We start from the raw sequence: 22,383 nt of genomic DNA, 5'->3' as shown, positions 1-22,383 counted from the left end.
TAAGTTATCGAATTTTAAATTAACAATTTATACGTATTCAATAAATATCATTAGACAAATATAGAATAAGAAGCAAAGTTACTGTGTTCCATCGTTATTTGTCTCTTTCTTTCTCAACGGAAATAAAACTAACACAACTTCCCTTTCATTTCCTTCATCACTCCACGTGCCAAGCGCGTGCCTCATGTTTTCCTTAATTTGTTAAAATTTTTATTTAGTATTTGTACAACAAGTCAACAACTATTGCACTTCCTATATTCCTCCTATTTATTCGCATCTTTCCAGCTGATCCTACCTCTTAAATCAGTATTATTGTCTCTCCTTTTCATTGTATACATCTTAATTTATTCATTTCCCCACCAACCACCTACTAATTGTTCTTGAAGAAAATTTTCCTGACCTGCAGAATTCTTCAACCTTGGTGTTGGAGAAAATTAAGGTAATTTTCTAAAAAAAACATGTTCAAGATTTTCATGGGTATCTTTTGTTGTGGTGTTTTCAGCTTACCCACAACTTGTAATGCAATAATATGATGTGGGTTGTGTCTGTTTTCTTCTGTTCTATTCCCTGCCCCCTTCGTTCATGTTGGTTCAAGTTTATACATATATGTGTGTGTGTAATTTTTTATCATTTTATCTAGGCATATTTAATCTTTTGATTACGTGGTGTCCGGGCCATCTTGTGTGCACCTCCACTATTTCACCTGGTACATGTTGCCTCCCACTAGCACATGTACCGGATAACTTTGCCCGCCAAGGGTTAGCCAGATGAACGAAATCACCTAGTATTTTTTGCACGCACCTCGACTATTTTCTTTATAGAAAAGAGAGAATTTAGCTTCTTTAAATGAGGTTTTGTGTATATTGACTTTGTTTTTGGTATTATGAAACATTTCTAACTGAAGGTATGAACTTTCTTTCAAAAATTTTATGGTATGAATTATTTTGCTTTTTTTTCAATATGGCAAGTGCTAGCTCTGCATTTTATCTTTGGAGAAAAGAGAGGATTTGGTTTCTTTTAATGGGTGTTAGTGTAGACTGGCTTTATCTTGCTCACAATGACACATTTCTATCTGAAGTTTTGCACTTTCTTTAGTTCTTTTTAACTATGAATCTTACCTTTTTTTCCCCTTCAATATGGCAAGTACAAACAAGTATTGTTAGGATTCAAGATGTTTCTTGTTGGAGCAATGTGTTTGAGATTTCGTTGTGTATCAGAAAACTTTATACATACTAGGAAGGTAAAAATGGAAGTATAGAGCCTTTAGTTTTGCTCTGTTAGTCCGAAGGGATGGAGTGTTTATGCAATGAGTTCAACTGAGCCATTATTTTCAACATGGAATATAAGATATACATGTGAAAACTCACTAAATCTTCAACAATTATTAAATTCTGAATCCACAATTTCAAAAGCACGATAAGTTCAATGCTAAGAATTTAGAGGCTAAACTCATCAAATTTAAATTCTTGATCCACCTCTGCTCGTAGATCATTTCACCTAAAATATGCAGTAGTTTGAATAACTAAGGTGAAACTAACTGTTTTCCTAAAATTGGAGCATAAGTCAGTGGTGATAGAACAACTACTGCATGGTACCAAGTATATATGACTTGAATCTCTTTTTTACCACGTTTCTTTTGCACCATCTTCTTTTTATGCTTAAGAAATCATCATTCATAATGTTTTTAAGTCTTTGGCATTTGATATAGATCTTATAGTGTACTTCTTCTTTTCAATCAGACTTTTCTAAAACTTCTCTGTTTTTGTTCAATATCTTCCAATGATCCTTCATTTAAAACATGTATGGGTCATTATGTATTTGATAAAGTACTGATTATTATCTTTAAGTTCAGCTGTGCAGGTCAGTGTATGAAATTTTCCTTTCCTGACTCTAAGTGGCATGTGAAGAAGCCAGAAATAATCTGACTCTACCTCAATAAATGGATAAAAAACATAACATTGCCATATATACTACTGCAAGCATTCCTTGGCTAACTGGAACTTCCGTCAATCCTCTCTTTCGTGCTGCATATCTTGCGAAAGATGGTGCGCAAAACGTTACCTTGGTGGTTCCTTGGCTGCCATTGAAAGATCAGGAACATGTGTTTCCGAACGGTATCAAATTTAGTTCACACTTGGAGCAGGAAAAGTGTGTCCGTCAGTGGGTGGAAGAGAGGACTGGTTTTGCATCAAATTTTAGCATACGTTTTTACCCTGGAAAGGTAAATCCAGATTTATTTCAACTTATCGAAAAAAAAAAACATTTACAGTCATACCTCTCTATAACAGCATCGCTATATAACAAGGAACAACCATTCACTATAAAAGCCAAGTTTTTATGGAACCAATCTCTATAACTAACACTTCACTATAACAACCAAAACAATTTGGAACGAATGAGGCTGTTATAGAGAGGTTTGGCTGTAGTTTCATTTCTTTTCTAAAGTCTGAAATATGGAGTATGAATCTAGCTTATAATACCAAAAACGCCGAGCTCTTAGAATATGTCGATTAATTGCCACACATACTTCAGCTTGTGACATATATAGGTATATATGTGTGTCTGTATCATACAATGTAGTACTGGGAATTACTGAATTTATTCAATGATAAATGCACTGATGTTTAATTTGGCATATTTGTAGAGGTCAACCAAAATATTTAACATGCCACTTTTTCTTTCTTCTGTTCTATCGTATATTCTTTTTCTTCCCCTCATCCCTAGCAGATTTAGATTGGGAGTGAGGGAAGCTGCTTTAAAAGTGTTTAACATGTCATATTTTTCCTTCTGGAAATTTTAAGTTTCTCTCAGAATTACGATTTGCCACCAGTTAGTTCTTAGAAAACATCCTAGTGTTTCCTTGCCTTTTGTGCATATTTCTGGAATAGGTAAAGAGGGGCTTTTTAGCTTTAAAATCATTTGGTTCTTGACAATATGCATCGTGATAATTTTGTTGTTATCTCAACTGACTGTCTGTTGCATTTGGTATTCACTTTGTATAGCAACAAATCATTATGCTATCTCTTCCAACCTCCTGCTTTCATTTTCTTCTAAAATTAGTGCTATTTCATCAATAATAATGTTTTGATATGAAATCATGGAAGATCATTTCATATTGCAAATTATTCTATTCCATCTGTTTTCATTTATCTGTATTTGTACTTTTGCAATGATAATTTCTGGCAAACTTGTTGAGGAAAAACTGTGATTTCTGCACTGCAGTTTTCTCTGGAAAAAAGGAGTATTCTTGCTTTAGGGGACATCACAGTAATCATTCCAGATGATGAAGCAGATGTTGCAGTCCTTGAGGAGCCCGAGCATCTTACATGGTTTCATCATGGAAAGAGATGGAAAAAGAAATTTCGTTTGGTTGTAGGAATTGTTCACACCAATTACCTGGAATATGTAAGGAGAGAAAGGAATGCCGTGCAGGCATTTTTCTTAAAACAGATAAATAGCTGGGTTGTCGATATTTATTGTCACAAGGTATGATTCTAGTTCATTTTAGTTATCTCATTTGTTGGTTATGATGATCTAGATTTCGTGTGGGGAAGGGAGGGAGGGCAGTAACTGGTATGAATTGGTTTCAGCTAATTTAGGTGAAAGGTAACTTTTTGAGATCATTTTAATGTGGGGTTATTTATGTTCTTTCTTTTGGTTAACTACCTTGAGTTTCAGATACCACTTTGGAGTTCTGAGCAAACTTCCTTTATCTAGGAAAGGAGTTCTTAAGGTATAGAAAAAGAGTTCTTAAGCTAGAGATAGTTCAAAAAGTCCCTGCTTTAATTTGTCATTTGCACAGGGCAACATAATAATGCCTTGTTTTTGCTTGAAATATGATCTCATCCAGAAATAGGCCACTTGACTGCGAGAAATGCTGGTTAAGTTGAATGACACCAAACAACTGTCATCCTCTTAAAAGTTCTTTAGATAGGCCACTAGAACAAAGGAAAAGCAGTGATACTTATAGAATTGGCCATTGTTCTAATATTAATACATAGAATTGGCCATTGTCATCCATTTGTCTGCATCTTAGCATTTTGCTTTTTATGCAGCCTAGATGTAATGGAAGTGAGAAATTAATGCTCTTCCACTAGTATATGGTATAGGATGGTGGCAAACATATTGGTTTTACCTTGATAGACAAATTCAGACTGCTTTATAAATCTGAAATTACTTCATTAGACTTAATGGCCAAACTTATGGTTATAACTGTGGTCATGATTTTCTCGTACTTGATGTGGAATGGCTTAAGTAGTTATAATTACTTGCTCTAAATGGCAGGTCATCAGATTATCTGCTGCCACCCAGGATCTCCCAAGATCTCTGGTCTGTAATGTGCACGGAGTCAATCCAAAATTCCTTCAAATTGGGATGAAAACAAGAGAAAAACAGCAAAAGGATAACCAAGCTTTCAGCAAAGGTGTCTACTACATTGGTAAAATGTTGTGGAGTAAAGGATACAAGGAGCTACTTAGACTCTTACGTGATCATCAAAAGGAACTTGCTGGATTGGAGATCCATTTACACGGTAGTGGTGAGGATTCTGCTCAAATTGAGGCAGCTTTTAAGAAGTTGGAATTGGCAGTTAAGGTACATCCTGCACGTGATCATGCAGATCCTTTATTTCACGAGTAAGTGCCTCCAAAAGCTAACAACTACTATCAAGCTTTTTCTTCACTCTTGTTATATATCTAGGGGTTCCTGGGGGTGATTTCCCAACTTACGGGTGTGCATCTACTGTATCTATTTAAACATCTTTCTTTTTTACTTATTCTTTTGGTGTAATGGGAGGAACCATTACGTATCGATGATCGAGACGACTTGATTAATAGATGTTTTGGAGCCACTCAGTCACTTTTAAATACTTTTGACACTGTTGGTGTGTTAGTAATGAAATAAAAGTGATTTATATAATAAAAAATTTACTCCCTCCGTTTCAACTTAGATGAGGTAGTTTGATTCGGCACGGAGTTTAAGGAAAAAAAAGAAAAGAAAACTTTTGAAACTTGTGGTCTTAAAAGCTTAAGGGGTAAAAGCTTTGTGGGGTCATGACATTTGTGTGGTTATAAAAACTTCTCATTAAAGGTAAAATAGGTCAAATGAAGAGTTTAAAGTTGAATTATTTCCAAATTTAGAAATTTGTCATCTATTTTGGAACATACTAAAAAGGAAAGTACCTCATCTAATTTGAGACGGAGGGAGTAATAAACAAGGAAGGAGGAGATAATGATCTTTCTATGTGGACTTATGCATACATATTCGGAGCTTTAGCAGTATCTTATCATCCTTAATGCCTCTGCTTTATGTTTTCGACACGTAAAAAGAATTAGTCTATACATAATTTTTGAGATACCTGAGATGTGTGTGTGTGTGTGTGTGTGTATCTTAGTACTTTTTGATTCTTCGGTTATGTTTTCACTATAACAATTTAAGAAAATTTGGCAGTTACAGTGGTGTCCTCTTGCACCACCCAATCCCAACTCTCATCAGACATTGTTAACACTCTTGAAAAAATAACACAAGTTGAAGGCAAGTGAAATAGAACAAGTTTCAAAAACTTGAGCTTTCTTTAAAGCTGTTTTCTTTGTGTTCTATGAAAAAAAAGTCAGTCACTTAGGACAGATGGAATCAGGTTATGGATCTATTCAAGTTGGTCGATCGATCCCTTAAATCTTCTCTCGTCTCCGGACAACGGACAACTTGGATAGATTTAATTGGAATGAGGATGAGGAATGACCTCTGTGGTTTGACTGCTCGGATTCCAATTGTCTTGTATAAGCGAACAACAAAACTATTGAATCACGGGCAACTTTTGCTGCTACTTTTGATTGTATTCTGAGATGCTTCTTGTCGATTGTTGGAATGGTAGGATCTCCATTCAGAAAGCTGAAGCCCCAAAAGTCTATAAGGCATTCTAAATGACTTCTTCCTCCTCCTTAATACTCTCTGATATGGGTCGTGACCCCACAACTGGCAAGGAGTTGACTTAACATCTCTGCTATTGGCAGAATTTCACCCCGCATAGATGCTTTTTCACTGCAGATAATTGTGTTGGATGAACTGTGACCTCGTGACGATCATGTCGTATGACGCAACAGCTGCTTCATCAGCTTATGAGCTAACAGGTCGTTACCCAGGAAATTCTGAAGAAGGAAGAAGGTTGGGGACTGGTTTGAGGGTTGATGTGAAAGTATTGGGACAACAAATTTATCCTGCTTTTTGGCTTCTTTGGTGTCATAGGGTTGACGGAACAACACTGCTGCACAGTTAAATTGACAAAAGCATAACAGAAGGTGCAACATTCATCGACTTGAAAACATTGCAATTTAACCACAGGGGATAACTTGTGGGAGACTCGGAATAGCTTCTAGAACGCAGCATGTCTTAAGCTACACGAAGGTATAAATGGTGGAAGCTGCAGAATAGCTAGCTAACACCATAAGTAGACTCATGAAACTTCCCAATTTAAATCACTTCCACTTTTAGGGATTCAGAGGATTACCAAAGTGCCTCCTACTATCCTCAGTGTGCATATAAGTAGCATAGTAGCAAGTAGGAAACCTAACGAATTCTTGTTCGTACTGCATCATTTCTTGTTCTTTCTTTACACGTGCTATGTACCTTGACAATTTGAATTACTTTTAGCACATAATTAAAGTTTGCTGAATGAAGCATTAGAGACAGTGAATGTACTTTGACTGTAGGTGTTGTATTTCATTCTCATATCATCAACACATGACAATTCGTTTTTTATTTTAATTGTTCGTTTTTTTTTTACTTCAGCTATAAAGTGCTTCTTAATCCAAGCACCACAGATGTAGTTTGTACAACCACAGCTGAAGCACTAGCAATGGGCAAAATAGTTGTATGCGCCAACCATCCGTCAAATGAATTCTTCATGCAGTTCCCGAATTGCAGAACATACGATGACGGTGAAGGGTTTGTTAAAGCTACACTCAAGGCGTTGGCCGACGAGCCTGCTCCACTGGCTGATAAACAAAGGCATGAACTTTCTTGGGAAGCAGCAACCGAGCGATTTCTGGAAGTAGCACAGTTGGATGTCACACCAACGAGGAAATCATCAAAGACTACTTCAAAGTCTTTTCTCTCAACATCCTTAAGTTTAAAGAAAAAACTTGAGGATGCATCAGCGGGGGTACATTTCGTGGGGACGGGATTTCTGGGTTCACAACCGGATGAAGAGCAATGTAAAGAGCTGGGATTGGCTATTCCTTCGAAGAAAAAGGGATTTTCTTCTGGAAGATGGATCTGAGGTATACTCTGCAGGCTGTGTTCTCTATTAATACTGTTAACATCTCTACTTTTTGACAGCCAACAACAATCATGGAATTTTGCTGTTCTATTGCAAAGATGTTTTTTTATTTGTTTGGTTGTTGTTGTACAGACTCTTTTGGCTCCCATATGAGCTTTGTTTTTTTAGAAAGGACAAATCAACTCCTTGTATATAGGATGTAACTTATATCCACTGAGAGTGTAATGAAAACTTTACATTAATCAGTGCAATTTATTGGCTCAATCATGCATAGTTGTCCTGTCTTCAGCCCGGTGCACTAAGTTCCCGCTATGCGCGGGTCTGAGGAAGAGTCGGACCACAAGAATCTATTGTACACAACCTTACTTTGCAATTGTTTGTTCCCACACTCCAATCACGCATAGTTAAGGATGTTATTTATTGTTCCACCGGTGTGACAATGTATTTGAACGTTATTTTGTCCCAGAATTGCAAATTCATGAGAGCGTGTCAGCACTGCCTCTTTCTCTTTTTTTTTTTTTTGTTTTTTTTGTTTTTGTTTTTTTATTTGAATTGTGTAGTATAACTTGTGAATTAAACACGCCAACAAACCTTAAATTATAACGTTTTGGAGTTTGTCGTTTGCAGTAACTGAATATTATTGGAGCAATATAATCTTACAGAAATGTACCCAAAAAAAGATACTGTTTACCAACAACTAGCCATTTTGGTTATGCTATCAAAAATAACTAAATAAAAGTACCAATGATATACAACATACAAGAAACATAGACAAAAAAAGATTTTTCTCAATGGGCATTGTTGCGATTCATTGAAAACACATTGATGAGACAATATACGAATTTTGAGGAAGTTTGAAGATGAATTAGACTAGTTTGGACTCAGAATTCATTATCAATGATATATAATAAAAAATTAAAAAAAAAAAAAGAAACTAGGCAAAAAAAAACTTGTTTCAATGGATATGATTGGAATTCGTTGAAAATATACAAATGAGGCAATATACAATTGGAGGTGATTCGGACTAGTTTGGTATCAAAATTCATAGTTAAAGTCGAGTTTAAAAATCCTTCTACGACGCATGTATCTCACACAGGTATACATGGATATATATGTTATACGCATTTGATACATATGCAATACACAAGATACACAGTGGGATAAACACATCATCATTTTCCATATTCATCTCCTACTTCGATTTTCGATTCAAACTACCTCAAAACTCCACCAAATCATCCCAAAATTGAGATTCAAACTACTTAAGATGTACCCAATCTGTTCCAACAACACTCACTCAAAAGAAAGCAAAATTTTGATATTTTTTGGGCTACAAATTAGGGTTGTTCAAAACCAAACCGAAACCGTTAATCGAACCGAACCGAACCGATGACTTATTGGCTTATTAGTATCGGATTATCGGGGCAATGGATGGTGAGCGGATTGAGATTTTATAATTAACGGCTTAACGGTTTGGGGGTGGATTACTCAATTTTCTTATCGGGTAAACTGTTAACCCGTTAAGAATTTTTATATTTACACTTTTATCCCTATGTATATAAAGTACTATTGAAAGTAATTTATTGAATTGTCCGTTAGTTTTATCCGTAATAGCTGGATTGTCTGGTTTTATGTCCTTTTTTGCATGCATTTAACAAATTAAAATTCGATTTTCTGAATTTTTGGTTTTACAATCTGAATTTCTTGTGAAGAACGAATGTTACTGAAAGCTTGATTGATTCATACATGTATGAGTAGTCTTGAATATAAACTAGATTGGAACTTGGAAGAAGACTCTTCAATTCAAAAATACAGTTAGATCTTAGATGGTATTAAAAATTTGGTATTGATTGAATGATTCTTCAAAAAAATTCTATTTGGTTTAGCCGATATACCGCCTGATAATCGTTAATCCGATACCAATCCGCCCATTGTCTTATTGGATGGCTAGCGGATTACTACATTTATAATCTGATAACCGATAAGCCGAACCGTCAAGCGTAATTATCCGCCCAATCCGCTCGATAAGCACCCCTACTACAATAACTAATTGGCTAATATTAGTAATATTTTATCAATTTACCAACTTTTGTAATAATGCACTTATGGACAGACATAACTGGTAATTTCCCTTCATTTAATTATGATGAGTCAAAAACAAGAAACATTATTATGTTTAGAATTACCAATTAATGATTGGTTATCAAATAATTTACTTGTAATTACCAAATAAGTGATATGATTATAAATATTTTTTATATTGTCAGGAGTCGTTTGATTGGGAAACAAGTTATCCCATAATTATTTGGATTACTAAATGTCATGCATTATTGAATGAATCCAAAATTCAACCAGTACATACAAGAACCTTTAAAAAGTAAAAAAAAAATCGTTTATTTATTTATTAATTTTATGCATGGTATAATTTTAGGAGTCGGTAATTCAACTGAACCCCCTTACCAATTAGAGCTGTCAATATGGGCTGGGCCGAGTTAGCCCAGCCCAACCCACGTAGGCTTTAGCAATTGACGGGTTGGGCTGGGTTGGACTAGCCCACCATTTTGATGGGCCTTATAATGGTCAGCTCAACCCAGCTCTATGTGGGTCGCGGGCCCCCACGGGCCGGCACATTATTTTTTAAAATATAATTTCTTATTTTTTATTTAAGTTCTGACCTACTATAAGTCAAAACTCAAAACAAACTATTCAAGAGAACATTCATGACGCTTATAAGATATCCAACACATCATCTTCATCAAACACATTTGAATCCGCTTGTGACAAGATTGTCTTAACATCTTCACTTTCATCTACATCTAAAATTCATGTGCAATATTAATTAGTTAAATATTAAGAATAATTAAATTTTAAAAACTAATAATATTCAAATTCACATAAAAAAATATTACCAGCTTGAGTTTGGAAAAAAGTCGTGCAGCCGATTTCGAGTAGTAACAAGTATTTGGACATTTTCATAATGGATGCAACTTCTGTACTTTGTAAGAAGACGCCCACCATTGCTAACTGTTGACTCTGATGCTACAGTGGTAATAGGAATATTAAGTACATCATGTCATCATGAAAGATCGGGATATTTTCTAGAATGGTCCTTCCAATACATGACAACATCCATCTCTTGAAACTTCTCAAGATCAAGCTTTGGTTCATCTAAGTAAAGATTCAATTCTGGCTTTTCATCCTAGAGGCAGTATACTTTTTATATTTTAAATAAATATTTTTATTAGGCCCTCGGATCGGCCCAGCCTAATCTCAATCAAGTCTCATGGGCCATGGGCTTACTTAAACCGGGCTTAAAAGCCTCATTTTTAGATGGGCTCCAAAAATTCTAGGACAACTTTGTTAAATCACTGGTTGGGCTGGGCTGTATTGACGGCACTATTACCAACATTGGGAGTATTTCACACAATGTATGGGTTCAAATCTCACTAATTGTGTAATAAACTTTTCAAAACTAAGGACCCCACACGAACTGACATTTTTGTCCCTGACTAACTAACTCTGTTAACCACCTTTCAAATTTTTGGCTCGTGGATTCCTTTGTCAATTTCAGCTCGATCGAACGAAAAAAAAAAATAGAAAATAGAATATTTCGCTCTTCTCTGTTAGTTTTCCACGCGTCGATTTGGATTCTGAATTTCACCGTAGGTCTTCATCCTCTCTCTCTCTGAGATTTCTTCATTTTCTGATCTTTTTGGCTCTACAGCAAATTTGTCCTTTTATTAGGAAAATTGGCTCGAAGCAGTCAACTATAAGAAAAAAAAAATGGGATTAATTTCGGGGATTATGATGGGGATGATCTTCGGGATCGGTTTAATGGCGGGTTGGCAATATATGATGAGGTATCGAAGCACTAAGCGAATCGCCAAGGTATATATATATAATTGCACATTCTCTTTCGCAATTCACATACTACATGATGAAAATTTCTGTTGTAATTTTCTCATGTGACCTAATTACGATAGGACTGTTATGTTGTCACACGTATTTTCTTTGTGAGGAATTTGTCTAATGACTATATAATTTGCAAAGGCTTAAATTTGCTATTCTGAGCAAAATAGGGAATGATTTTGGGAAGCGCATTTTAGGAATTAAGTTCATTGAAGAAAATTTAGCCAACTATATGCTGGCATTAGACTGCAGGGGCAGATGTAGAGCTCAACTTATGGGTACATGTGAACCCAGTAGTTTTGGCTCGAACCCTGTATATGTGTTAAAAAATTCACTAAACAAGTAAATATAATAGATTTCGAACGTAGTTTTGCTGCTTGATACTCTATACTTTTGGTCCATATGTATTGATAGTTCAGTTTCTCCTCAAGGTACTTTGCTACAAGAGTAATAACTAGCCACTGTGGTTGCTTTGAAAGGTAGATGTGAACATTTAGATGGTGCTCCTCATTATGCTACTTGAACAGAAAATCTGAATTATGGATATGCATGTTGGTTTTCTTTCTGAAAGACTGGTATTCATTGCTTTTCTGTATTTTATTTCTTTAACACAGGCCGTAGATGTAAAACTAATGGGCTCCCTCAACAGGGATGATCTAAAGAAAATCTGTGGAGATAAGTTTCCTGAATGGATATCATTCCCAGTTTTTGAACAGGTTGGATGATGGCTTTACTTCTTTCAGTTTCCACCCCATATGATGTTTGACACTCATCATTCTATAGTAATCCTATTTTCAGCTGAACACAAAATTTCTTCTCAGTTCAATAGTAATGTTTTATAGCTTAAGAAATATAGTCAATGAAGGTAGGTTCTACTTTTGGAATCTGTTGATTAGAACTGTAGTACATTTTGGAGCTTTATAGGTTGGAGGGTGGGAACGTGGTGACGATTGGTGATATATTTTAAAGGGCAGTAGATGGCGTAGTTCATGAACATAATGATAGGGCTGAGATAGACATTATCAAGGTTGTCTCCTGATCTTATCAATGTCAGCTGTGAATCTTAGAGGCTGTTTATCATCTGTAGTTTTCACATGTTTTCTTTCTGCAATTTAAAGAAATAAACTATATTATATCAGGCATTAGTAATGTTACATTTTCTCAAATTGTCTTATGCTGGCAGGTCAAATGGTTGAACAAACAATTGAGCAAACTTTGGCCATTTGTTGCTGATGTAAGCTTTTACACCTATCTTTGGTATCCTGTGCAATTTTTGCTTTGTAAGTCGGGTCTCGTAACTTCAATCATAACATAATGCTTACTTTGTGGGTGTATGATGTATCTAAATGCGTAGGAGGTTCTCTTTGATTATCAGCATATTGAGCAAAAATGTCTATTCTAATGATCCTCAAATCTTTTCTTCTCTTTAGAGAATAGATCTTTCAATAACGTTGTTATGTCTTAGATGCTGATCCTTAACATAATCTATAAGATTTTAAGTTTTCATGCATTGGTATTTTATACTATGCTTCTAGTTTGCCATATCAAAGTTGTTTAAAAGACTTGGCCATGCCCTATTAATATTGATGTGAACGACATAGTATTGAGGTTGAAATTAAGTGTGGGAGATAGGAAGAGAGTGCTGTTGGCGTAGATGTTCTTTTTCAGAAATTTGAGCAGATGGATCTTTGGCTTTGCATAGAGTTTTTTAGTCGATTCCTCTGTGCAATGAGACTGAGTATTTGCTTTTATACACCTCATCCTCTATGATGGTTGACACTGTCTATGGATGGATAATTTGAAAGTTGATACTTGTTATGTCAATGTAAAATTTTCAGTTAGATCAGCAGCATCTGTAGTCTCTTTGTCGTGGTAGAACCCTGTTTGTATTTGCTCAACCTCCATGTTGTGACGCCATAAATCTAATCTTTGGAATATGTCACTGTGCAGGCAGGAGAAGCTATTATAAAAGACTCTGTTGAACCTATTTTAGAAGATTATCGACCTCCTGGAATTTCTTCATTGAAATTCAGCAAACTCTCCTTGGGAACTGTGGCTCCTAAAATTGAAGGTAGCAATATAAACCTATCCACTAATTTGTTATGTTCTTTTTTATTAGGCATTCTACTGGAGAATGTCCTTGGGAACTGGACTATTTCTCCATTGTTCATTACTCATACTCATACTCCAGTGTAGTTAATTTGATTTATCTGGACCGAGCACTTCATTGGTAAAGATGAAGTCTAGTTGATTAAGTGTTAATCATGTTTGATTCCCTCTTTGAAAGCACGTACAATACTTAATTAATGCAGGTATTCGTGTTCAGAGCCTGAAAAAGGGTCAAATCATTATGGATATTGACCTCCGATGGGGTGGTGATCCCAATATTGTTTTAGAAGTTGATGCAGTGGTTGCTTCTATACCCATTCAGGTCGGGTGCCTCAACTCTTCACCTATCTAATTTGCTGAGGACAATTTTACTTTGATTACTGAGTTATCTATAAAATAGTTGCACTGATAGTTATTCGTGTTATATTTTCATATTGATTGCAGTTGAAAGATCTTCAAGTCTTCACAGTTATTCGTGTTATATTTCAACTAGCTGAGGAAATTCCTTGCATTTCTGCCGTTGTTGTTGCTTTACTTTCTGAGGTATTACACAAATTCTATGAGAAAGTATGCTTCTTTTATTCTTCAGTTTGTGTTGGACCTCAAAATCTCCTTCAATACCCCATCCTGCTCCCGAAAATGGAGAGAGAGCAAGAGAAGGCTGCTATTTCTAGCGATTTGTCTTAGATCAGCATTTAGAGTTCCTTTGAACTGTGTTTTGATTAAACAGAATTTTGGCTGAGATATTCGACAGTAAATTTGAATGTCATAATGTCTCGCCTTCTTTCTGGATTAATTTTTAAAAAATTATTTTTATAGTAAGACATGTTAACTGAACTTGATTCATGAATAAGCAAATTTCATTTGAATCATATTATTACATGTTGGATAACAAGCCTGGGTGTAGCACATTTTTGTATTGGTTTGTATTGGTTATGTAGCTGAGGCCCAACATGTAATTATTGAGAGTGTTGTAGTTAGGCCCAATTTAGGCCCAATTCTGTATATAACAGGAGGAACATATCCAGAACCTTGAGTTAGTCAATTTTTCTCTCAAATACATACAGAGATATTTCTCGATGTATACTCTCTCTCATCTGCTGCACTCAATCTTCATTTCTTTTTGCAAATTTAACCTTCAAATTAGTTTAACATGGTATCAGAGCAGCGTATCCGGGTAGATTGGAGTGCGCTCTTCAATTTGATGTTCATTTTGTCCATTTTTTCCGGCGGTGAAAATTTCGAGGTTTTCCGTTAATCAGAGTTTCGCCGGAGTTTTCGTCTTTTGCTGGTGATATTTTCCTTTTTCGTATGATTTTACCCTATATTCCCTTTCTTCTCAATTTTCTCTGACCTTACTTCATGGATTTTGTGTTTTTCGTGGTTTTAGTGTAGATACAACCAAAAAAAAAAAACCCTAATTTTTCTTTAGTAATGGGTTCTACTCCTTCTGATAAGTCTCCTGCTGATTCCTCTGCCAATTCTAACCGTGATACATTGTCCAATGACACAATTGATCACAATCACCCACTTTACATCCATCCCTCGGATAATTTGGGGCTCTCGCTAGTAGGGACAATTTTCGACGGGACAGGGTATAGTGACTGGAGAAGGAGCATGCTTATTGCTCTTTCTGTCAAAAACAAGTTGTATTTCATTCAACCTGATTGTGAAAGGCTACCGTTGAACTCACCTGTTTTCAGTCAATGGGATAGATGTAATAACATGGTGATCTCTTGGATTCATAATCTTCTTTCGCCAGCGATTCGTAAAAGTGTTCGTTACTGTCAACTTGCAAAAGATGTATGGATAGAGCTGGAAGATAGATATGGACAACCTAGTGAGATTAGAATTTATCGAGTTAAGAAAGAACTTGCTTCAATTTCTCAGGGTTCTATGAGCATTCCTGAGTATTATGCCAAGATGAAGAGTGTTTGGGATGAACTCAGTACTCTAACAGTTCATTCTGACAGTCACTGTACGTGTGGAGGTGGTAAAAAGGATATCCAGAAGCTTGAGGAAAATCAGAGGATGTACCAATTTCTAATGGCTCTCAATGAGAGCTATGCAAATGCTAGGAGCAATCTCCTAATGATGAGCCCCTTTCCTTCCATCAATAGGGCATATTCTTTGTTGGTCACCGATGAACGCCAAAGGGAGATTCAGCCTAATATCTCTCCGTTTCCATCAGAGTCAGCATCCTTTTCGGTGGGATCTCAGAAGTCATTTCCTCCTAAAACCATGTTTGATCCCAGGAGAAACAATGTAATATGCAGTTATTGCAACAAACTCGGGCATACAGTGGATAAATGCTACAAAAAGCATGGGTTTTCTCCAAATTTTAAGTTCACTAAGACTAAGAGGATTGTTGCTAATGTTTAGACTGAAGTAGCTGTTCCCAAGCAATTCAACCAGCATGAGCCTAAGCAGTTCACTCAACCTGCAACTTCAGCTCCAAACGCTCTAACCATTCCAGGGTTGACCCCAGACCAGTGCACTCAACTGATATCTCTTCTTCACCAACATCATATATCTGATCAGGACTCTTCCTCATCACCTACTCTTACTGCTTCTGCAAATTTTGCAGGTATTCTCAGTTGCTTTTCGAGTAATAGGCCAAAATGTTCAATTAATACTTGTTTGTTTTGTAAGGTTGATAAAACATCCTGGATTCTGGACTCTGGGGCTACTGACCATATGACCTCCCATAGTAACCTACTACAAAATGTTAAACCTGTACCTATTCCTTACTTGGTAACCTTACCCAATGGTTATAAAGTAAAAGTAACATGTGTTGGGGATTTACCTTTGTCCAATGATACTATTCTGAAACATGTTCTTCTCGTTCCTAGTTTTCAGTACAACCTGATTTCTGTGCACAAATTAGTATCACAACTAAAATGTTTACTAATTTTCAGTCCCTATTCATGCTTTATCTTACAGGGCCTTTCCATGAAGAGGCCTCTGGAGTTTGGTAAAACACAACATGGGCTCTACATTCTGCACATGCCTTCTTCTGCACCATCTACTTCATTTACTGCTGCCCTCAATTCATCTACTTTTACTTGTTCAAATTCATCTACTTTTCCTGTTTCCAATAGACATAATGTGGAGTGTTCTGTTGCTTTTCATTCTTCTGTTCCAATTGTAAATACCACTCACATAAATAAAATGAACACTCTTTGGCATAGCAGATTGGGACATATTCCATTTAGTCATTTGAAATCTATTTCTTCTATTGCTTCTGTGCTATCTGGTAAACAAGACTTTATTTGCAACATTTGTCCAATGGCAAGGCAAACCAGGTTACCCTTTCCAAATAGTGAAATTCACACAAATTCTCCTTTTCAACTAATACACATTGATACTTGGGGCCCCTATCATGCCTCTACACATGATGGCTGCAAATATTTTCTAACAATAGTTGATGACTTTACAAGAACCACTTGGACACATTTGCTGAAAACTAAATCCAATGCATTTCCAATACTAAAAGCCTTTATTGCTATGGTCCAAACTCAGTTTCACACTAAATTTTTAACTATAAGGTCTGACAATGCTTTAGAGTTGGGCTCTAGTTCTTCTGCTTCTTCTTTCTTCATAGAACAAGGTATTGTCCATCATAATTCCTGTCCATACACCCCTCAACAGAATGGGGTGGTGGAAAGGAAGCATAGACATCTTCTTGGAACATCCAGGGCCCTTCTTTTTCACTCCAAAGTGCCCCTGAAATACTGGGGGGAATGTGTTCTTACTGCCACTTATTTGATAAACAGATTTCCCTCTAAGCTTCTTCACAATAAATCTCCATATGAATTGCTTTTTGGTACAACTCCTACTATTCTCATCTTAGGGTATTTGGGTGTCTTTGCTATGCATCTAAGCCTCCTGTCCACAGAGACAAGTTTACTAGTAGGTCTATTCCTGCAGTTTGTATGGGGTACCCCTTTGGAAAAAAGGGTTACAAACTTCTTAGCTTAGAAACTAAATCTTTTTTTAACTCTAGAGATGTAGTGTTCCATGAATCTATCTTTCCTTTTGCTATTCCAGTTTCTTCATCCTCTTCTGCTAATTCCCTTCCTCCTCAAGTCCTTTGTGATTTCATTTTCCTTCCTTCTTCATCTTCTTCTGTTCCTACTTCCTCTCCTTCTACTTCTGTCCAAACATCTCCTTCTTCTCCTATTCCTCCTGTTTCTCCTACTCCTTCAGATTCATCATCTGTTCCACTCGTTCTACATCCATCTCTTCACCTGACCTTTCACCCATTCCTTCTGGATATGATTCCAGTTCTTCCCCTATTAATGCCCATGTTCTCTCCTCTTTTCCTGAATCTGACCCAACAGTATCCCTAAGGAAATCCAGTAGGACACATATTCAACCTTCATACCTCAATGATTATATTTGCACATCAGTCACCACCTCTTTTTCCCATTGCCCTAAGTCCAAGTCTTTGGATGCACAATCTTTGTCACATACAGTATTATCTGAGCCACATACCTATTCTCAAGCTGCTTTAGTGCCTGAATGGCAAGAAGCGATGAGAAAGGAGTTTGAGGCACTTGAGGCTAACAATACATGGTCTGTTGTTCCCTTGCCTGATGGGAAGAAGGCCATTGGGTGCAAATGGGTGTACAAAGTGAAGTTTAAAGCAGATGGCTCAGTAAAAGGGTATAAGGCTAGGTTGGTAGTGTGGGGTGACACACAAACTGCTGGGGTAGATTACAATGAGACTTTTTCACCAGTGGTCAAAATGACCACTGTGAAGTGCCTCATTGTTGTAGCAGTAAAGAACCAATGGCCATTATTTTAACTTGACGTCAATAATGCCTTCCTTCATGGGGATTTGGATGAGGAGGTGTACATGAAATTACCCCAAGGTGTTTTTGTTGATTCTTCTTCCACATCTACTCAGCCATATGTTTGCAAGCTCCAAAAATCTCTTTATGGACATAAACAGGCTTCCCGCCAGTGGTATGCAAAACTTTATAGTGCTTTGTGTTCGAAAGAGTTTGTTCATTCACTCAATGATTACAGTCTATTTACAAAAAGAACTAGCAACTCTATGGGTTTATTGGCCGTCTATGTAGATGATATCATTCTTACTGGGGATGACGTTTCAGAAATTTCAGCTTTGAAATCTTACCTTGATGACCAATTTAGAATCAAAGACTTGGGCCAGTTAAACTACTTCCTGGGTATTGAGGTGATTTCCACTCCTCCTGGGCTTTTACTTAATCAAAGGAAATTTGTAGTGGATCTCTTATCTGAACACAATTGCACTTATGTGTCTCCTGTTGTCTCTCCCATTGAGTTAAATCTGAAGTTGCAAGCTGATGATGGGGAGTTGCTTTCTAATCCAGAGAAGTATAGAAGCCTTGTTGGTAAGTTTAATTTTCTTACCCATACTAGACCTGACTTGAGCTTCGTTGTACAACATCTCAGTCAGTTCCTTCAGGCTCCTCGGGTTCCTCATTTAGCTGCAGCATTACATCTCTTGCGTTATCTTAAGGGTACTGTTGATTATGGTATTCTTCTCAACAATTCTTCGGACTTTGCCTTGCAAGGGTACTGTGATAGTGACTGGGCTGCTTGCCCCGACTCCCGTAGGTCTGTTACAGGGTTCTTTGTTTCTCTTGGTGGTAGTCCTATATCTTGGAAGTCCAAAAAGCAACCAGTGGTCTCCCTAAGTAGTGCTGAAGCTGAGTATCGTGCTCTAAGTAAACTGGTGGCAGAACTGACTTGGTTGACTCGCTTATTAGCTAATTTGGGTGTTGAAAGGGTGGCCCCTGTGTCTGTTTTCTGTGATAATCATTCTGCTTTACACATTGCTCGTAATCCCGTCTTCCACGAACGCACAAAACACATCGAAGTTGATTGCCACTTTGTCCGAGGAAAGTTATCAGAAGGCTTAATTGATTTACATCCAGTTAGCAGCTCCAACCAACTGGCGGACATTTTAACTAAGCCTCTGACTGGGATAGTTCACCATGGTTTTCTCTCCAAGTTGAAGGTGCTTCCCCCCTCCAACTTGCAGGGGGGGGGGGTGTTGGATAACAAGCCTGGGTGTAGCACATTTTTGTATTAGTTATTTTTGTATTGGTTTGTATTAGTTTGTATTGGTTATGTAGCTGAGGTCCAAAGTGTAATTATTGAGAGTGCTGTAGTTAGGCCCAATTTAATTAGGCCCAATTCTGTATATAACAGGAGGAACATATCCAGAACCTTGAGTTAGTCAATTTTTCTCTCAAATACATACAGAGATATTTCTCGATGTATACTCTCTCTCATCTGCTGCACTCAATCTTCATTTCTTTCTGCAAATTTAACCTTCAAATTAGTTTAACATTACAAGTAAATGAGTATTAAGTCATGAACTTTACCGTGGACACAAATTTCAATCCTTTTTGGTTAGATGACAAATCATGTATATTGGACTTGTGACAAGAATAGACTAAGATTGCCATAGTGAAAAAAGACCACCTTAAAGTAGGTCCAAGACATTCTCTTGGTTTAAGTGAACATAAAGTATTATACTAACAGAGAACAAGATAAAAATATGAGAACAAGATAATAATGCATGAACTAGTCTAGACAGACGTGTGATTTTGCACCTTGTTACATTACTCTGGAATCTTTCAATTGGATTAATGAGAAGCTTATTCCTGATAGACATTTGAATGACTGATTACCTTGTTTATCCAACCAGCCAAAGCCGAGAATTGATTATACCTTGAAAGCTGTTGGTGGAAGTTTAACAGCTATTCCTGGACTTTCTGACATGATAGAAGTAAGTGTTAACAGTGCATTACTTATTTCAAATCTTTGCCTCTCAGTCTAACACTGTATTCTTTTCTCATTGAAAGGACACTGTAGATTCAATTGTAACCGATATGCTAGAATGGCCTCACAGAATTGTTGTACCGATTGGAGGCTTACCTGTGGATACCAGGTATCTTCAATCTTTACTAATTTCTTATCCAGCTACTAATTATCTACGATTTATTTTTCATCCTTTGTAACTGGAAAAATAAGCAAAAGTTGGGTGCTCCCTTTTGCTTTCTTCTGTGTATGAGTGTGTGCATCCATGTAAACGTTAGTTCCTTTTCTCCCCATACATTCTGTTTTCATCTTTTATGTAACCGATTTTTTCTATGTCCGATGCAGCGATTTGGAGCTTAAACCACAGGGGAAGCTAACAGTAACAGTAATCAGGGCAACAAACTTAAAGAACCAAGAAATGATTGGAAAATCTGATCCATACGTGGTTGTATATATTCGTCCACTGTTCAAATTTAAGACAAAAACCATTGACAACAACCTGAATCCTGTTTGGGACGAGACATTTGTGTTGATTGCAGAAGACAAGGAGACACAGTCTCTGTTTCTTGAGGTTTAATTGCTATATCCATTTCTCATATTTGCATGGAAACTGCTCTGTCTAGAATATGCCCCCTGATTCTTTTACATTGTTTTTAGTCAATTCATGAGATAATTCAGCCTCTATCCCTTCTGGTTTTCATGTCACATCCATGACTATGAACAGGTCTTTGATGAAGACATCGGAGAAGATGATCGAATGGGTGTTACAAAGTTGCCTTTGAACGAGCTGGAAGCCGAGACACCAAAGGAAATTGAACTAAGGTTGCTGCCGAAATTTGATATGCTCAAAGTCAAAGATAAGAAGGATAGAGGAACCATCACTATCAAGGTACACAACAAATCATATTTTTGGCCATGAAGTTCCACTTAAAAGCGTAGTTTGGTTGATTGTATTAGTATTATTGATGCCAACTTAAAATCCCGCATAAAGTAATACAAATAAATCATCGCCACACAACTAGCACAACGTATGGTTGGCCGCATGAGAATAAAATAATCTCTTCATAAGTTGTTGGCACTATTAAATAGTATATTTGTATTAAGTTACGGGAGAATCTATGTAGCGGGAGAGAAAATATCGGAATAAGAATATATGTATGGGTAATAGGTGGATTAAACTGTATCAAGACAAAAATGTCCTTGAAGTAAGTAAATATTTGCATAACAATTCCTTCAGCATTAATCATTGTGTAACAATTCCCTCATATTAAGCACCGCATAACAATCATTTCACGATTACTCATCGCATAAAAACTCCATGCATTATAATCCCGCATAACTAGTATGTGAACCAAATGGCCCTAGCACACTTAATTAGTTTCCTTTGGTATTCTCCAACAGTAGCATGTACTTAGTATGACTGACTAATGTCTTTTTAAATGCAGATACTGTATCATGAATTCAGCAAGAAAGAGCAATTAGCAGCTCTAGAGGAAGAGAAGAAGATCATAGAAGAAAGGAAGCAACTAAAAGCAGAAGGGGTCATTGGAAGTTCAATGGAAGCCCTTGATGGTGCAGCAGCATTAGCTGCTTCAGGTGCTGCAGGCAGTGGCATTGGTGCAGGACTAGGTGCTGGTGTAAGGGTAGTAAGAAGTGGCCTAAGCAAAACCAAAAAGTTCATGGGAAGGACCTTCACTGGACAATCTACCAATCATAAGAAAAGTGGAAGTGGCTCTTCTCCTGTAAACGTTGCTCAAGATTGATATTTTGCACAGCTTATGTGACTCTTTTTGTACTATTCATTTGCACAGCTATGTCTCCTTTTTGTAAGATTGATTAGTAGTGTGAATTAGAACTTAGTGTATGAACCGAGATCGATCTCATCATATGTTGATTCAATGTGACAACGAAGTTTTTGGAAAGAGGGAAATTAAAGGGGCCCTAGACTACTCCGCATTCTTGCTGCATAAGACCCATTAAAGGGGGAAACGCTCCCTGCCAAATCTTTTTTTTCATTTCTAGGGCTTAAACACGAAACCTCTTATATCTTTAAGGTTCTTCGTAGTGAATCAGTTATATTTTTTAAGTTATAGGTTCGTATCTACTACTTATTAGTACAATCTTAATGAAATATTACACATAAATTTGTATTTCACATTGAAAGCAGTTGGTTAAGATAAACCCGATATCTAAAAGTTCTATCCACCCCTATGAATGGATCCTATCCATTTTGCCTCAATCTTTTATGAATATTCCTAAATACTGACTTG

At 36.7% G+C, this 22,383-nt stretch overlaps 2 protein-coding genes across 2 annotated transcripts; both read left to right on the top strand.

The window, feature by feature from the left end:
* LOC109226675 (digalactosyldiacylglycerol synthase 2, chloroplastic-like) lies at positions 273-7,543 on the top strand. The gene is made up of 5 exons (XM_019391500.1): positions 273-439; positions 1,853-2,221; positions 3,223-3,486; positions 4,285-4,634; positions 6,787-7,543. The coding sequence occupies exons 2-5, from the start codon at positions 1,940-1,942 to the stop codon at positions 7,274-7,276; spliced, it is 1,386 nt and encodes a 461-aa protein (XP_019247045.1). The 5' UTR covers positions 273-439; positions 1,853-1,939; the 3' UTR covers positions 7,277-7,543.
* Positions 10,926-22,048, top strand: LOC109226674 (synaptotagmin-4-like). Its single transcript, XM_019391498.1, has 11 exons — positions 10,926-11,164; positions 11,800-11,901; positions 12,369-12,419; positions 13,136-13,256; positions 13,498-13,616; positions 13,739-13,837; positions 20,001-20,081; positions 20,158-20,243; positions 20,459-20,684; positions 20,838-21,002; positions 21,559-22,048. The coding sequence occupies exons 1-11, from the start codon at positions 11,060-11,062 to the stop codon at positions 21,874-21,876; spliced, it is 1,473 nt and encodes a 490-aa protein (XP_019247043.1). The 5' UTR covers positions 10,926-11,059; the 3' UTR covers positions 21,877-22,048.

The sequence above is a fragment of the Nicotiana attenuata genome, chromosome 6 (genome assembly GCF_001879085.1).
Source record: "Nicotiana attenuata strain UT chromosome 6, NIATTr2, whole genome shotgun sequence".
Classification (NCBI taxonomy): Eukaryota; Viridiplantae; Streptophyta; class Magnoliopsida; order Solanales; family Solanaceae; genus Nicotiana; species Nicotiana attenuata.
This window is presented reverse-complemented; position numbering and strand designations above follow the sequence as displayed.